Source organism: Salvelinus alpinus, chromosome 1, assembly GCF_045679555.1.
Source record: "Salvelinus alpinus chromosome 1, SLU_Salpinus.1, whole genome shotgun sequence".
NCBI lineage: Eukaryota > Metazoa > Chordata > Actinopteri > Salmoniformes > Salmonidae > Salvelinus > Salvelinus alpinus.
This window is the reverse complement of record NC_092086.1, coordinates 91,684,668-91,702,187: the sequence shown is the minus strand read 5'-3', so window position 1 is coordinate 91,702,187 and position 17,520 is coordinate 91,684,668. Positions and strand designations below refer to the sequence as shown.

Genomic DNA, 17,520 nt, shown 5'->3' with positions numbered 1-17,520 from the left:
GTGTGTATATACAGTGGGGAGAACAAGTATTTGATACACTGCCGATTTTGCAGGTTTTCCTACTTACAAAGCATGTAGAGGTCTGTAGTTTTTATCATAGGTACACTTCATCTGTGAGAGACGGAATCTAAAACAAAAATCCAGAAAATCACATTGTATGATTTTTAAGTAATTAATTTGCATTTTATTGCATGACGTAAGTATTTGATCACCTACCAACCAGTAAAAATTCCGGCTCTCACAGACCTGTTAGTTTTTCTTTAAGAAGCCCTCCTGTTCTCCACTCATTACCTGTATTAACTGCACCTGTTTGAACTCGTTACCTGTATAAAAGACACCTGTCCACACACTCAATCAAACAGACTCCAACCTCTCCACAATGGCCAAGACCAGAGAGCTGTGTAAGGACATCAGGGATAAAATGGTAGACCTGCACAAGGCTGGGATGGGCTACAGGACAATAGGCAAGCAGCTTGGTGAGAAGGCAACAACTGTTGGCGCAATTATTAGAAAATGGAAGAAGTTCAAGATGACGGTCAATCACCCTCGGTCTGGGGCTCCATGCAAGATCTCACCTCGTGGGGCATCAATGATCATGAGGAAGGTGAGGGATCAGCCCAGAACTACACGGCAGGACCTGGTCAATGACCTGAAGAGAGCTGGGACCACAGTCTCAAAGAAAACCATTAGTAACACACTACGCCGCCATGGATTAAAATCCTGCAGCGCACGCAAGGTCCCCCTGCTCAAGCCAGCGCATATCCAGGCCCATCTGAAGTTTGCCAAGGACCATCTGGATGATCCAGAGGAGGAATGGGAGAAGGTCATGTGGTCTGATGAGACAAAAATAGAGCTTTTTGGTCTAAACTCCACTCGCCATGTTTGGAGGAAGAAGAAGGATGAGTACAACCCCAAGAACACCATCCCAACCGTGAAGCATGGAGGTGGAAACATCATTCTTTGGGGATGCTTTTCTGCAAAGGGGACAGGACGACTGCACCGTATTGAGGGGAGGATGGATGGGGCCATGTATCGCGAGATCTTGGCCAACCACCTCCTTCCCTCAGTAAGAGCATTGAAGATGGGTCGTGGCTGGGTCTTCCAGCATGACAACGACCCGAAACACACAGCCAGGGCAACTAAGGAGTGGCTCCGTAAGAAGCATCTCAAGGTCCTGGAGTGGCCTAGCCAGTCTCCAGACCTGAACCCAATAGAAAATCTTTGGAGGGAGCTGAAAGTCCGTATTGCCTAGCGACAGCCCCGAAACCTGAAGGATCTGGAGAAGGTCTGTATGGAGGATTGGGCCAAAATCCCTGCTGCAGTGTGTGCAAACCTGGTCAAGAACTACAGGAAACGTATGATCTCTGTAATTGCAAACAAAGGTTTCTGTAGCAAATATTAAGTTCTGGTTTTCTGATGTATCAAATACTTATGTCATGCAATAAAATGCAAATTAATTACTTAAAAATCATACAATGTGATTTTCTGGATTTTTGTTTTAGATTCCGTCTCTCACAGTTGAAGTGTACCTATGATAAAAATTACAGACCTCTACATGCTTTGTAAGTAGGAAAACCTGCAAAATCGGCAGTGTATCAAATACTTGTTCTCCCCACTGTATATATATACTGACCAAAAATATAAACGCAACGATGTCACAAATTGCTGTACAGAAATCCAGCCTAAAACCCCAAACAGCAAGCAATGCAGATGTAGAATCACGGTGGCTTGGAAAAAATCCCTAGAAAGGCTGGAACCTAGGAAGAAACCTAGAGAGGAACCAGAATCTGAGGGGTGGCCAGTCCTCTTCTGGCTGTGCCGGGTGGAGATTATAACAGAACATGGCCAAGATGTTCAAACGTTCATAGATGACCAGCAGGGTCAGATAATAATAATCACAGTGGTTGTAGAGGGTGCAACAGGTCAGCACCCCAGGAGTAAATGTCAGTTGGCTTTTCATAGCCGATCATTCAGAGTTAGAGACAGTAGGTGCGGTAGAGAGAGAGTCCAAAACAGGAGGTCCGGGACAAGGTAGCACGTCCAGTGAACAGGTCAGGGTTCCATAGCCGCAGGCAGAACAGTTGAAACTGGAGCAGCAGGATGACCAGGTGGACTGGGGATAGCAAGTAGTCATCAGGCCAGGTAGTCCTGAGGCATGGTCCTAGGGCTCAGGTCCTCCGAGAGAAGAGAAAGAGAGGGAGAAAGAGATAAAGAGAGAGCGAGAATTAGAGGGAGCATACTTAAAATTCACACAGGACACCGGATACTCCAGATATAACAGACTGACCATAGCCTCCCGACACATAAACTATTGCAGCATAAATACTGGAGGCTGAGACAGGAGGGGTCGGGAGACACTGTGGCCCTGTCCGACGATACGCCCGGACAGGGCCAAACAGGCAGGATATAACTTTGCCAAAGCACAGCCCCCACACCACTAGAGGGATATCTTCAACCACCAACCTACTACCCTGAGACAAGGCCAAGTATAGCCCAAGAAGATCTCCCCCATGGCACGAACCCGAGGGGGGCGCCAACCCGGACAGGAAGATCACGTCAGTGACTCAACCCACTCAAGTGACACACCCCTCCTAGGGATGGCATGGAAGAGCACCAGTAAGCCAGTGACTCAGCCCCCATAATAGGGTTAGAGGCAGAGAATCCCAGTGGAGAGAGGAGAACCGGCCAGGCAGAGACAGCTAGGGTGGTTCATCGCTCCAGCGCCTTTCCGTTCACATTCACACCCATGGGCCAGTCTACACTCAATCATAAGACCTACTGAGGAGATCTTCAATAAAGACTTAAAGGTCGAGACTGAGTCTGTGTCTCTCACATGGATAGGCAGACCATTCCATAAAAATTGAGCTCTATAGGATGAATGAGTTTTTCCCCAAAAAAGGGCTTTATTACAGACAGAAGTATGAATTAATTAAATCAAAAGCTTACCTTGACTTGGAAGAGTTCCAGAGCATCCCTCTCTGTTTGAGCCGGGTATTAAGTGGGCTAAACTAGCTAGCTGCAATCGACGCTAACTAAGTAAGTGAAAATGAAAAAAATATATACTACGAAATATAGCTTTCTCTCTCACGCGCTTCTCCTTAATTTTTTAAGAAATTAATTTGTTCAACTATTGTCTTTGTCTCCGAGGTAAGTACTCACCACATTTTATGCACTGCAGTGCTAGATAGCTGTAGCTTATGCTTTCAGTACTAGATTCATTCTCTGATCCTTTGATTGGGTGGACAACATGTCAGTTCATGCTGCAAAGATCTAATAGGTTGAAGGACATCCTCCGGAAGTTGTTATAATTACTGTGTAAATCTATGGAAGTGGTTGAGAACCATGATCCTACTAGGTTTTGTATTGAAGTCAATGTACCCAGAGCAGGACAGAAGTAAGCTATCCGCCAACTACACCATGGTGCTACCCCACAGAGTGCTGTTGAGGCTACTGTAGACCTGTTTTTATTAATAATTTGGTGATGTGAATATATTGAGTGTAGTTTATTTCACTTTTTATTTTCATGAAATTCACTGAGGAGGATGTTCCTCCCCTTCCTCCTCTGAGGAGCCTCCACTGGTGCAGGGGCTTGTGTCGCATGAGTGCGTGTGTGTGAACTTAGTGTGTGTGTTTGCATGAATGAACATGCTATACAAAAGAAACACAGAGAATAAACTTGTATTTCTCCATGACCAAACATCCAAATGGGTCTCTCATTCCTAGAGAGTTGTTCTTCAGCTCTGTGCCCTAGTCCTCTTCACTAATCTCAGAGGATATGGATGTGTTTGCACTGCCTTTACTCTGTCCTTCAAGGCTCAACCTCTGATCTCTGGCTCTGGTATGTTGAGCATTCTGCCTGAGACATTAAATAGTACAAATTCCCATTTTATCTTATCCACACTCTCAAAACCATGAACTTTCCACTGAGGAAAGTGTCTAATCTAGAGCTGTTTGTCAGGGTGACATTAAGACAGAGAATGTGTCTCATCTTATCTTAGATGACCCGAGCACAGATTGCCTATTACTTCATAGTTATCATTGTGGGCTTAAATGTTTAACTAGCAGTTTTACTGTGTATTATGCATTTTTAATGATTCAGTCAGTATTAGAAGTCAACTTTAACACTGGTGTTTGACCCTAGCTACAGATTAAAACTTAACTATTCACTCACCCAGAGCTACAGTGCCTTGCAAAAGTATTCACCCCCGTTGACATTTTTCCTATTTTGTTGCATTACAACCTGTAATTTATATATACAAAATAGTCAAAATTGGTGAAGTGAAATGAAAAAAAATTACTTGTTTCAAAAAATTAAAAAAAAAAAAAGATGTCAAACTGAAAAGTGGTGGGTGCATATGTATTCACCCCCTTTGCTATGAAGCCCCTAAAAAGATTTGGTGCAACCAATTACCTTCAGAAGTCACATAATTAGTTAAATAAAGTCCACCTGTGTGCAATATAATTGTCACATGATCTGTCACATGATCTCACTATATATACACCTGTTCTGAAAGGCCCCAGAGTCTGCAACACCACTAAGCAAGGGGCACCACCAAGCAAGCGGCACTATGAAGACCAAGGAGCTCTCCAAACAGGTCAGGGACAAAGTTGTGGAGAGGTACAGATCAGGGTTGGGTTATAAAAAAATATCTGAAACTTTGAACATCCCACGGAGCACCATTAAATCCATTATTAAAAAATGGAAAGAATATGGCACCACAAAAATCCTGCCAAGAGAGGGCAAAGAGACCAAAGATAACCCTGAAGGAGCTGCAAAGCTCCACAGCAGAGATTGGAGTATATGTCCATAGGACCACTTTAAGCTGTACACTCCACAGAGCTGGACTTTATGGAAGAGTGGCCAAAAAAAGCCATTGCTTAAAGAAAAGAATAAGCAAACACATTTGGTGTTCTCCAAAAGGCACGTGGGAGACTCCCCAAATAAATGATGAGACTAAAATGTTGCTTTTTGGCCATCAAGGAATGTCTGGTGCAAACCCAACACCTCTCATCACCCTGAGATCACCATCCCCACAGTGAAGCATGGTGATGGCAGTATCATGCTATGGGGATGTTTTTCATCAGCAGGGAGTGGGAAACTGGTCAGAATTGAAGGAATGATGTATGGTGCTAAATACAGGGAAATTCTTGAGGGAAACCTGTTTCAGTCTTCCAGAGATTTTTTATATTTTACCTTTATTTAACTAGGCAAGTCAGTTAAGAACAATTTCTTATTTTCAATGACGGCCTAGGAACAGTGGGTTAACTGCCTTGTTCAGTGGCAGAACGACAGATTTTTACCTTGTCAGCTCGGGGATTAGATCTTGCAACCTTTCAGTTCTAGTCCAATGCTCTAACCACTAGGCTACCTGCCGCCTCAATTGTCACATGATTTGTCACATGATCTCAGTATATATATCCAACTTGAAGGAGCTGGAGCAGTTTTGCCTTGAAGAATGGGCAAAAATCCCAGTGGCTAGATGTGCCAAGCTTATAGAGACATACCCCAAGAGACCTGCAGCTGTAATTGCTGCAAAAGGTGGCTCTACAAAGTATTGACTTTAGGGGGATGAATAGTTATGCATGCTCAAGTTTTCTGTTTTTTTGTCTTATTTCACAATAAAACATATTTTGGATCCTCAAAGTGGTAGGCATGTTGTGTAAATCAAATGATACAAACTCCCCAAAAATCTATTTTATTTCCAGGTTGTAAGGTAACAAAATAGGAAAAATGCCAAGGGAGATGAATACTTTCGCAAGACACTGTAACTCCCTTAGCCAGGTAGTGGATCAATACTGTACCTCACATTATCCACTGCTGCATGCTTTTTGAGATACTGTTAAAATAAAACATTGAACTAAGTGTGTCAGAGAGCACAGACAGCCGCAGTATACATGCACTCTATCTGTGTTTAGTCTAGCCTGTGTGTGTGTGTGTGTTTTGACTGTGAGTGTCTGACTGTGCTCGTCTGTGCTGACACAGGTAAGAAGCCCCGCTGTTGGAAGGGACACAATCCTTTATCTCATCAGTGCTAAAACAGGAAACATTCAACATGAAAAGAAACACCTCCTGTACAAGTGTTTCACACATACAGTGTAGGGTTGTTCCTTTTAATTTCAATAGCTTTTGGACTGCACCCGTTTTGATTTGAACACAACTTTCTATACATATTTTCCCATGGTAGAAGTGGTCAGAAAGTAACTAGGTGGACCTGAATGCCAAAACATTTAGGAGATAGAGGGGCTCAAAGTTGATGCATTTTGCATACCCCACCCTACCATGAGACATCCATGTCTTCATCACTGGAAACAAAAAGTGTTGTCAAACTATTTTATAATTTCTTGAAAAAATTGAATTTGAATAAGAATTGACATTTTTTAACCTTTAAAGTCGGTGATCTAAAAACACGTAAACTCCGATTTTATGTTTTTGCATATGTTTTAGTTTAGACCCTTTTTTATATAATCTACTTTCCGAATGCACTGTAAATTGATTATCAACGGTGGTTGGCCCGGCGGCCATCTTTGTGGTAGTAATTGGAAGTAAAAAAAGCAATTCAGCTAAATTGCAGTGGTCTGTCACCCACCCTGTATTCAAGAGTATGCTGTGTCTCAACCAATTGCGGGCACAACACAAATACCTCAGATTATGTAAAATAGGGTCTAAGCTACAGAATATGCAAATATTACAAAAATCGAAGTTGACACATTTTTAGATAATTGACATTAAAGGATAATTTTAAAAAGTTATTAATCTAAAAATTATAAAATAGTTTGACAACTCTGTTTGTAAGCTTTTAAATGATATCAAACTCAACCATTTATCTTTTCCAGTGATGAAGACATGGATGTCTCATGGTAGGGTGGGGATTGCAAAATCTGTCAACTTCGCACACCTCTTTCTCCTAAATGTTTTGGTCCAAAAAGTAACTTTCTGACCACTTCTACACTGGGCAAATATGTATGGAACGTTTCATTAAAATCAAAAGGGGTGCAGTCAAAAAGTGATTGAAATCAAATGGAACAACCCTATAAAACATACACTGTCTCACTGTCCATGTTTCAATGGTTTGTCTTGTTTTTGTCTTGTTTACAGCTGTGAACACAGCTGAATCTTGAAACAAGGTAATGTAATGTTGTATTGACAGACAACCAGACCATCTGACCCAGCAACGCTTTGTTTTGTTATATAACCCATCTATTGGCTTTAGAGTATAGACATATTATACCCTGACTGCTCATGTGAGCTATGAGACATCTCTAATGTGTTCTTATAGGTTTTGTTCCAGACATTGACCAGAGACAGCCATGATATGGCCCAAGGACAACCCTATTACGTCAATACCGTGTCAAGATGAGAGACCACCATCTTTATGATTACTAATGTAGGAATAATATGAAGTGTGATGTGTGTTAACTGTCAGATAACAATAAATAATTATCATAATTAAAACATTTTTGGCTTTGTTTGTTTCTTTGGTGATGCTGAGGATTGAGGCAAGGTCAATCCAAGTGGTATAGACCTAGGCTTACTACAGAATTTGTATTTTGCCCTCGACACAATATTCTGGTCTTCAATTCGGTATATGGTTTATTTATACATTTGAATTGGATTTCTGTGTGAATTTGGAACATTGTCTAAAAAGTATGTCTAAAAAGAGGATCAATTGATTGATGCCAAAACAACAGAATGTATGGTCCAGGTGCAATAGAGATTTCAACCAGAGGGCGGCAGCAATAATAAACGAATTGTCTCAAAGAAGCTCTCGTCTCAGTATAGCCTACTGCCAGGCTGGCAACTGCCACCAACTAGAACCCCAGCAAGCTTTTGGATGCAAGTCCCAAGAGGCAATTTATGCACATTCCAAATTGTTAGAAAGCATTTAAGTCACACAGATAATCTGTTTCAATTAGTTGAGTAAAATTGCAATCACAACGAACAAACTTGAATTCAAAACATTTGTCTCGCCCCCCCTTTCACAACAAGCCTAGAGACTCGACCTGACTGATACAGGTAAGATGCAGTGGAGTTTTAAAAAATGATACCATTTCTTTAAAAAGCAACCTTGGCGACAGGTCAAGCACTGACTAGCCTACCAGGCTATCTCACTTTGACCCCTGCAATATACGAGACTAGGGAGATGCTGAAATGCATATCGATAAATATATTCAATTTGAATTAATTGGGAAGAAGGCTATTCGCCTATTCTGTTGAAATATTTGGCCTAGTAACGGCGCGTCTATTTTCAGGTTAAATCTAGAGGGATTTATAAATAAGGTCACCGTTTCATAATCAGACAGCATCGGCATTAGGTTAAATACAATGCACACTTCAACCATGTAGCAGATTTTGTTCAGGAAGACATGAATCAGAAGGCCTAACCTGGGTAAGTGAGTTATTGGGGAAAATAGCTTATTTTGTTTACCTTCCATAGTGATACATTTATGATGTAGGCTTATCTCGTCGATCAGACACCGCCACCCAGGGGCAGCATGCACCCCAAAACATCTGAAGGGGCACAAAGTACGTGAGGATGGCTGGAGGGTGGAAGTTGGAGAATTAAAAATGTTCTCAAACACCTGAAATAGATTTTCCCTGGAATCTAGAGCCATAATTATTACGCTTAATTCTATGTCAAAAATATGTTTATTTTTCTGCATATCTAAGCGTACATCTTGAGCTGTCTGTATCCTCCTGACTGGTGGTTATTTTTTTCAAAGAAACTAAATATGTTTCTCTGCATCTCTGCTAAAATCTGGGTAAAAGATTTAAAGAAATGTGAGTCCTATTCAGTACGTTTAGTAATTGCTTGCTTTTCTAAAGTCTACCAACCTTGCCAAAAGGAATGCCAGCTAAGATAGTTAGACAAGCTAGCTACTCTAACTTTATTGATAGCCTGAAATGGCTTCTTGGTAGCTAGTTATGAGGTTGGGAGATTGGGAACCTATCTGGGCAAGATAAAGCCATCTTCATAAAATGTGTAGGTGGCAAGTAGTGTCACAGAGAAACAACAATTGTAATGTATTTGAAATACTTAACAAAAAAACATTACAGTAGAAATCTGAGGGGGCACGGCCACTGAGTCCCTTAAGGGCATGAGACCTCTGCCTGCGCCCATGCGCAATTAGCCTGGGAACAAGGTTACTGTTTGAGGGGATGGCAGCTTTTGAAGCAGAGGAAGAGGGCATTTGAGCAGGTGTAGTGTACAGTAGGTCGGGGGAGCTGGTTTGATGAGGTGGGATAAAGTTGAATGATTGATCTCCATGCAAGAGGTTAGTGGAGTGCAGCATCGGGTCGGGTGTTATTGTCAGGTACAGGATGAGGTGGGGATGATATGGAAAGATGCAGGTGTGGCAAAAGCAGGCCAAAGCGATGATGCCCGCTCACAATGCAGACAGGCTTACGGGACAGGCTGACAAAGCACATTCATCAATGAATGAGACTGCTCTGTGCTTGGCTAACTTTTCCTGAGTAAATAAGTCATCATGGAGGACCCAGGGGCTGAGAAGAACATTCCCTCTCTCTCACTTTCTCTGTGAGAAATATTCTCTGAAAGGCACAGTACGCAATTGTCATAATTGAGTGAAAGTAAAGATACTGTTACCAGCCTCAGACTGAATCTGAAGGTGGCCTCTTTAGTGAGAAAGAGAAACGGACAAAAACGTTATCGTCTTGACAGTTCTGGCAATCTATTTTCTAATATGCTTTTTCTTATTCAATTATCTAATTTCCAATATTTAGTTATTAATTAATTTCAATGGATTGATAAGTAATGACAATAAAACATGAATTCACATACAAGTGCACATATTAACTTACACAATATAAGTGCACTTTACCTACAGTAGATTTCCTTATTCACACAATAGAAACACTTATAGATAAAGATAAACAACTGACGTGTCTGAATATTGCTATACATGTAGAAAATTGATAAAAATGTACATTCAGCTTCAAAACAGTTGTGCATCCATGAAATGGCCTCCCTCTCTTGCACCCACACTGCCTGCACTAAAGTCCATGCATGGTGCCATTTTACCAGCTTGTGAGTACAATTTTACACAGAACCAATAACATGTCAAACAAACTCAGAGACCTCAAATAAATGGATTCTTTATGAAATTACTTCCAGGAAATCATGTACAGTTACTCAGAAAAACTCAAAGTGTCTATGTGATTTTTTACCACAGCTAGCATTTTTTTTAAATCAATTTGACCTTTATTTAACTAGGCAAGTCAGTTAAGAAAATATTCTTATTTTCAATGACGGCCTAGGAACATTGGGTTAACTGCCTTGTTCAGGGGCAGAACGACAGATTTGTACCTTGTCAGCTCGGGGATTCAATCTTGCAACCTTTCAGTTACAAGTCCAACGCTCTAACCACTAGGCTACCTGCCGCCCCAAAGCATAAAGCATAAAATTAACATACCCTCTCATTCACCCTCAATCACATTCTTCACTTACTCAGTTTGACACTAAAAATATAGCTGTAGTGATAAATAAAAACGGACACAAAAGTCAAACTTTCTGAGGAATGTTACGCGCTTGGCCATAACTTGTTACTTCCCCCACTACCACAGTGCAACACCACCATCTATTGGACTGATGGACTAACTACTGCTAAAATATGTAGAAAAAAAGTACTACTTAAGCACATATTTTTTGTGACTTTGTTCTTCAACCCATTACAAAAGAAAATGACTAAAGTAAAAGTGAAAATCACCCAGTAAAATACTACTTGAGTGAAGGTCTAAAAGCATTTGGTTTAAAATATACTTAAGTATCAAAAGTAAAAGTAATAATAAAAAATTCCTTATATAAAGCAAACCAGATGGCGCCGTTTTCTTGTTTTTGATTTTTTTACAGATAGCCAGGGGCATGCTCCAACACTCAGACATCATTTACAAATGAAGCATGTGTTTAGTGAGTCCGCAAGATCAGAGGAAGTAGGGATGACCAGGGATGTTCTTTTGATAAGTGTGTGAATTACACAATTTTCCTGTCCTGCGAAGCATTCCAAATCTAACGAGTACTTTTGGGTGTCAGGAAAAATGTATGCAGTAAAAAGTACATTATTTTCTTTAGAAATGTAGTGAAGTAAAAGTTGAGGTACAGATACCCCAAAAGTCAAGTACAAATACCACCAAAAAACTACTAAAGTAGTACGTTAAAGTACTTTACACCACTGCACACACAGATTTTATAACACTCCAGTCACTCCGGTCACACACACTCTCTCTCAAATAGGCACACACACACACACACCTTATTAAAGAGTCCACTGCATCTCCTCTGCCCCTGTATTCTTTTCAACATTGAACATAACATGAGGTTTTTCCATCCAACCTCTACTCAGACTCGGAAATGGTGGATGCATACCATCCACCACTTTCGAGTATATTACTCGCTAATGTTCAGTCCATGGACAATAAAGTGGACGAAGTCAGGGCGAAGATCTCCTTCCAGAGAGACATCAGGGACTGTAACATACTCTGCTTTACGGAATCATGGCTCTCTCCGGATATATTGTCCCTGTCCATTCAGCCAGCGGGGTTCTCCGTCCATCAGCAGACAGGAAGAAAGAACTCTCTGGGGAAAAGAAAGGCAGAGGGGTTTGTTTCAAGATTAACAAATCATGGTGTGATTGTGGTAATGTACAGGAACTCAAGTCCTTTTGTTCTCCCGATCTGGAGTACCTCACCATCAAATGCTGACCGCATTACCGCCCAAGAGAATTTTCTTCAGTCACTGCCGTGTATATTTCCCTCAAAGCCGACACTACGACGGCTCTCAAGGAACTACACTTGACTATGTGCAAACTGGAAACCACATATCCTAAGGCCACATTTATTGTAGCTGGGGACTTTAATAAAGGAAATCTGAGGAAAACGCTACTGAAATTCTATCAACACATCTCCTGTGCTACACGCGCAACACAGACCATGGATCATTGTTACACTTCCTTTCTGGACAGCTATAAGGACCTACCCCACCCTCCCGTCAGCAAATCAGATTATGCCTTCATTCTGCTCCTCCCTACTAATGGGTAGAAACTTAAACAAAAAGTTAATGTGGTAAGGACTGTTCAACGTTGGTCTGATCAATTGGAATCTATGCTTCAATATTGTTTTGATCACGCGGACTGAGAATGTTCCAGGTCGCCACTGAGAATAGTATCAATGTATACACTGACTCGGAACAGGGTTCATCAGGAAGTGGATAGAGGATGATGTTCCCACTGTGACGATTAGAACTTATCCAAACCAAAAACCATGGCTAGATGGCAGCATTCGTGCAAAGCTGAAAGAGCGAACCACGGCATTTAACCATGGCAAGGTGACTGGGAACATGTACAAACAGACTAGCTGTGACCTCCGTAAGGCAATCAAAGAGGCAAAACGACAGTACAGGGACAAATGGAGTCACAACTCAACGGCTCAGACACGAGACGTATGTGGCAGGGACTTCAGACAATCATGGATTACAAAGGGAAAACCAGACACGTTGCAGACACCGATGCCTAGCTCCCGGACGAGCTAAACACCTTTGCCCGTTTCGAAGAAAACAACATTGAGCCGCCGATGTGTGCCACCGACGCTCATGAGGACTGTGTGGTTTCGTTCTCCGTGGTCAAGGTGAGTGGGTAATTTAAGCGTGTTAACCCCCGCAAGGCTGCCGGTCCAGACGGCATCACAAGCTGCGTCCTCAGAGCATGTGCAAACCAGCTGGCTGGATCGTTTACGGACATATTCAATATCTCCATATCCCAGTCTGTTGTCCCCACTTGCTTCAAGATGTCCACCATTGTTCCTGTGTCCCAGGAAAGTGAAGGTAACTGAACTAAATGACTATCGCTCCATAGTACTCACTTCTGTCATCATGAAGTGCTTTGAGAGGCTACTTATGAACCATATCACCTTCACCTTCTCCGACACCCTAGACCCACTACAATTTGCATATCAACCCTAAAGATCCACGGACGATGCAATCACCATTGCATTTGGACAAGAGAAATACCTATGCAAGAATGCTGTTCATCAACTACAGCTAGGCCATCAACACCATAGTGCCCTCCAAGCTCATCACTAAGCTCAGGGCCCTGGGTCTGAACCCCTCCCTGTGCAACTGGGTCCAGGACTTCCTGACGGGTCGACCCCAACACCTCTGCAACAACACCTCTGCCACGCTGATCCTCAACACGGAGGCCCCACAGGGGTGCATGCTCAGCCCCCTCCTGTACTCTCTGTTCACCCATGATGACGTGGTTACACACGTCTCCAACTTAATCATCAAGTTTGCTGACAACACAACATTGGTACCAACAACGATGAGACAGCCTACAGGCAGTAAGTGAAAGCCATGGCGGAGTGGTGCCAGGAAAATAACATCTCCCTCAATGTCAACAAAACTAAGTAGCTTATCGTGGACTACAGGAGACAGCAGAGAGAGCACACCCTCATCCACATTGACAGGCCGCATTGGAGAGGGTCAAAAGCTTCAAGATCATCAAGGACCTCAGCCACCCGAGCCACGGCCTGTTTACCCCGCTACCATCTAGAAGGCGGAGACAGTACAGGCGCATCAAAGCTGGGACCGAAAGACTGAGAAACAGCTTCTATCTTCAGACCATCAGACCGGTAAACAGTCACCACTAGCTGGGCTCTGCCCAGTACCCTGCCCTGAACCTTAGTCACTGTTCTAGTCGTCTACCACCCGGTACTCTACCCTGCACCTTAGAGACTGCTGTCCTATGTACATAGTGTCATTGAACGCTGATCACTTTAATAATGTTTACATACTGTTTTACCCACTTTATACATATATACTGTATTCTAGTCATGGCTCATCCTATATAACTACTGCTGTACACACCTTTTCTATTCATATACTGTTGATAATGTCTTTACACGCCATTATATGTACAGAGCATTCTGAAAGTATTCAGACCCCTTCACTTTTTCCACATTTTGTTACGTTACAGCCTTTTTCTAAAATGGATTAGATAGATTTTTTCCCCTCATTAATCTACACACAATACAGCATGATGACGAAGCAAAAACTGGTTTTTAGAAAATTTTGCGAATGTATAAAAAATAATCATAAATGAAATATCACATGTACATAAGTATTCAGGCCCTTTACTCAGTACTTTGTTGAATCATCTTTGGCAGCCATTACAGCCTCGAGTCTTCTTGGTAAGAAGCTACAAGCTTGGCACACCTGTATTTGGGGAGTTTCTCCCATTCTTCTCTGCAGATCCTCTCAAGCTCTGTCAGGTTGGATGGAGAGTGTTGCTGCACAGCTATTTTCAGCTCAAGTCCGGGCTCTGGCTGGGCCACTCAAGGATATTCAGAGACTTGTTCCCAAAGCCACTCCTCGCCTCTTCACTGTTGACGTTGAGACTGGTGTTTTGCGAGTACTATTTAATGAAGCTGCCAGTTGAGGACTTGTGAGGTGTCTGTGTCTCAAACTAGGCACTCTAATGTACTTGTCCTCTTGCTCAGTTGTGCACCGGGGTCTCACACTCCTCTTTCTATTCTGGTTAGAGCTAGTTTGTGCTGTACTGTGAAGGGAGTAGTACACAGCGTTGTACGAGATCTTCAGTTTCTTGGCAATTTCTCACATGGAATAGCCTTCATTTCTCAGAACAAGAATAGACCGATGAGTTTCAGAAGAAAGTTATTTGTTTCTGGCCATTTTGAGCCTGTAATCGAACCCAAAAATGCTGATGCCCCAGATACTCAACTAGTCTAAAGAATTACATTTTTATTGCTTCTTTATATCAGGACAACAGTTTTCAGTTGTGCTAACATAATTGCAAAATGGTTTTCTAATGATCAATTAGCCTTTTAAACTGATAAACTTGGATTAGCTAACACAACGTGTCATTGGAACACAGGAGTGATGTTTTCTGATAATGGGCCTCTGTACGCCTATGTAGATATTCCATTAAAAAATCTGCCGTTTCCTGCTGCAATAGTCATTTACAACATTAACAATGTCTACACTGTATTTCTGATTAATATTATGTTATTTTGGCCTCCCGGGTGGATTTTAATGGACAAAAATTAAACTTTTCTTTCAAAAACAAGGACATTTCTAAGTGACCCCAAACTTTTGAACGGTAGTATCTGTATCTGTTTTTTATTTTTTATGAAATAGCAAAACTGTCTAAAAACCTGTTTTCGCTTTGTCATAATAGGGTGTGTAGAAAAATTTGGAAAAGTCAATGGGTCTGAATATTTTCCGAATATATACACTGAGTGTACAGGTCAGACTGACCAGGTAAATCCAGGTTAAAGCTATAATCCCTTATTGATGTCACCTGTTAAATACACTTTAATCAATGTAGATGAAGGGGAAGAGACAGGTAAAAAAATATATTTTTAAGCCTTTGGGCAATTGAGACATGGATTGTGTATGTGTGCCATTCAGAGGGTGAATGGGCAAGACAAACTATTTAAGTACCTTTGAACGTGGTTTGGTAGTAGGTGCCAGGAGCACCAGTTTGAGTGTGTCAAGAACTCTAGTGCTCCTGGGTTTTTAGTCTCAACAGTTTCCTGTGTGTATCAAGAATGGTCCACCACCCAAACGACATCCAGCCAACTTGACACAACTGTGGGAAGCATTGGAGTCAACATGGGCCAGCATCCCTGTGGAACGGCTTCGACCCCTTGTAGAGTCCATGCCTCAACGAATTGAGGCTTCTCTGAGGGCAAAGAGGTGTGGAACGCGATATTAGGAAGGTGTTCCTAATGTTTTGTTCACTCAGTGGATTATGTGTGTATTGTGTTTATTTCTTTTTTAAATCAGGCTAGGCAGTACTGCACTGTTGGAGCTAGAAACACAAGCATTTCGCTGCACCTGTGATAACATTTGCAAATCTGTGTACACACCAATAAACTCTAGGCCATAGTGTGCCGCTGAGCCTCTTTAGACTGGAATGTCCTTCATTGGTCATCAGTCATATGAGCATATTGGTCCTATGATGGCAAGAGTGCAGTGTAATCAATCATTTGAATTTATGCAAGCAAGTCGATATCAGCACGTGTGGGGGTGGTGATATGGTGAAAGCCAAAAAAACAAGTGCAGGCTATTGGTCTGTATGTAAACGTTCAGTTGGCTCAACCAAACAGAGGGATCTCTCAAGTCTCTCCATCTCTCTCTCGCTATTTCTCTGTCTCTCGGTCTCTCCGTCTGTCGGTGTGTCTGTGTGTGTGTGTGTATTTGTTTGTTCGTGCGTGCATGCATGGGAGAGAGAGAGAGCTTTCAGTTGCATGAATTTGCGCGCGTGCTCCGTTGCCGGGGAGAGGAAAGATGAGAGAGACGTGCTTTCATTTTAAATCACTATGCGATTCAGGAGTCCTATATCCAACCGTCACTCAGCGACTGAGTGAATGCATAAATAAACAGACAAGTAATATTGTTGATTATAGTGATTTGGTTTCAAAGTATCCAACGGTATCTGGAGTAGATCCATCCAAAGTCGAGAGAAAAGGCCAGTTCAGTCCGTGTGGTGCACAGGTGGGCGCGCTCACCTGTGTGTCAGAGACAGTAGCCATCCACCTGTCCGCGTCAATCCGGAGCACACTCCCTCCTTTCCACCGAAAAGTCACCGAATATCCACTTCTCAACTCAACCCTTCGCGGTTCCATTTGGCGCGTGACGTATATTTTGACCGTGTCTCATTAGACTACGAAGGGAGGCTTCGCTTGCATGTTCTGTAGTCACGTCGAAGGGAGGGGACGTGGGCGGGGCTCAGGCGCTTCTCATTTCCCTGCGATGGTTATCCGGGCAGCAGGGCTGGAGAGACCGCCGGGGAGCATAGTCGCCAGTCCAGCACCGAGACTCGCCTGGCCAAAGACTGCGCCGCACACTTGCCAGGATTGCCAAACATTCCTGAAAAATATACCTGCTATTTATGGCATGTGGCTTGTAACTTTACTCCTGCTGTACTCTCTCCGGGAAGGTAAGAAACACTGTTTTTATGTATTACCTTAATAAATTAAATCCAGTGAGTGTCTCACTTATTCTATCCTGATCAAAAGTACTGTAATAATTACCAATAATTGTAAAGAAACATGGAGATGTAGAAGGAGAACAACTGCGTTGATGTAGCCATCATTGGAAGCCATGGCATTAGGAGAGATTGGATTTGAAAATGAAGTGTAAATGACTTTGTTTGTCTACAAAATGCATAGGCCTATTGTAAAGATGCACGTAGAGGTGTTTTAGGTGTGAAATATTTTTTTTTGTCGATGTGTGGCCGTGTGCACCGGTCGGTGATGCCGCAGATGGTGCTGATAGCACGGTTTGTTTTCGCATTATACCAACGAGAGTTATGAATATGTAAAATGGCTGGATAGGGAGAACGAGGTGGGAGAGGGAGATGAAAACAGGTCTTGAAATGCCTGAATTGTTGACTTTTTTTAGTGGTCAAAACTTCCATGGGCACATGTTGTGCAAAGTATTTGTTGAAATCGATTCTTATAATTTTATTTCAGTGTTAGTAAATCAT

The 17,520-nt window shown here is 42.2% G+C and overlaps 1 protein-coding gene and 1 long non-coding RNA gene across 9 annotated transcripts in view; one reads left to right on the top strand and one right to left on the bottom strand.

Annotated features, from left to right (window-relative positions):
- Positions 1 to 10,156: 10,156 nt before the first annotated feature.
- Positions 10,157 to 16,809, bottom strand: LOC139534230 (uncharacterized). Its single transcript, XR_011666923.1, has 2 exons — positions 16,541 to 16,809; positions 10,157 to 11,591 (listed from the first exon to the last, which is right to left on the bottom strand). It is a non-coding gene; the product is annotated as an uncharacterized lncRNA (long non-coding RNA).
- Positions 16,779 to 17,520, top strand: part of LOC139534198 (cell adhesion molecule DSCAML1-like) — an 88,039-nt gene continuing 87,297 nt past the window's right edge. For 7 of the 8 annotated variants that reach the window (XM_071333150.1, XM_071333139.1, XM_071333120.1 and 4 more), the window contains exon 1: positions 16,779 to 16,971. In XM_071333150.1, coding sequence (XP_071189251.1) covers positions 16,785 to 16,971 — 187 coding nt within the window. In that variant the 5' untranslated portion in view covers positions 16,779 to 16,784. The remainder of the gene's footprint in view (positions 16,972 to 17,520) is intronic. The other variant, XM_071333158.1, reaches the window with a different exon arrangement.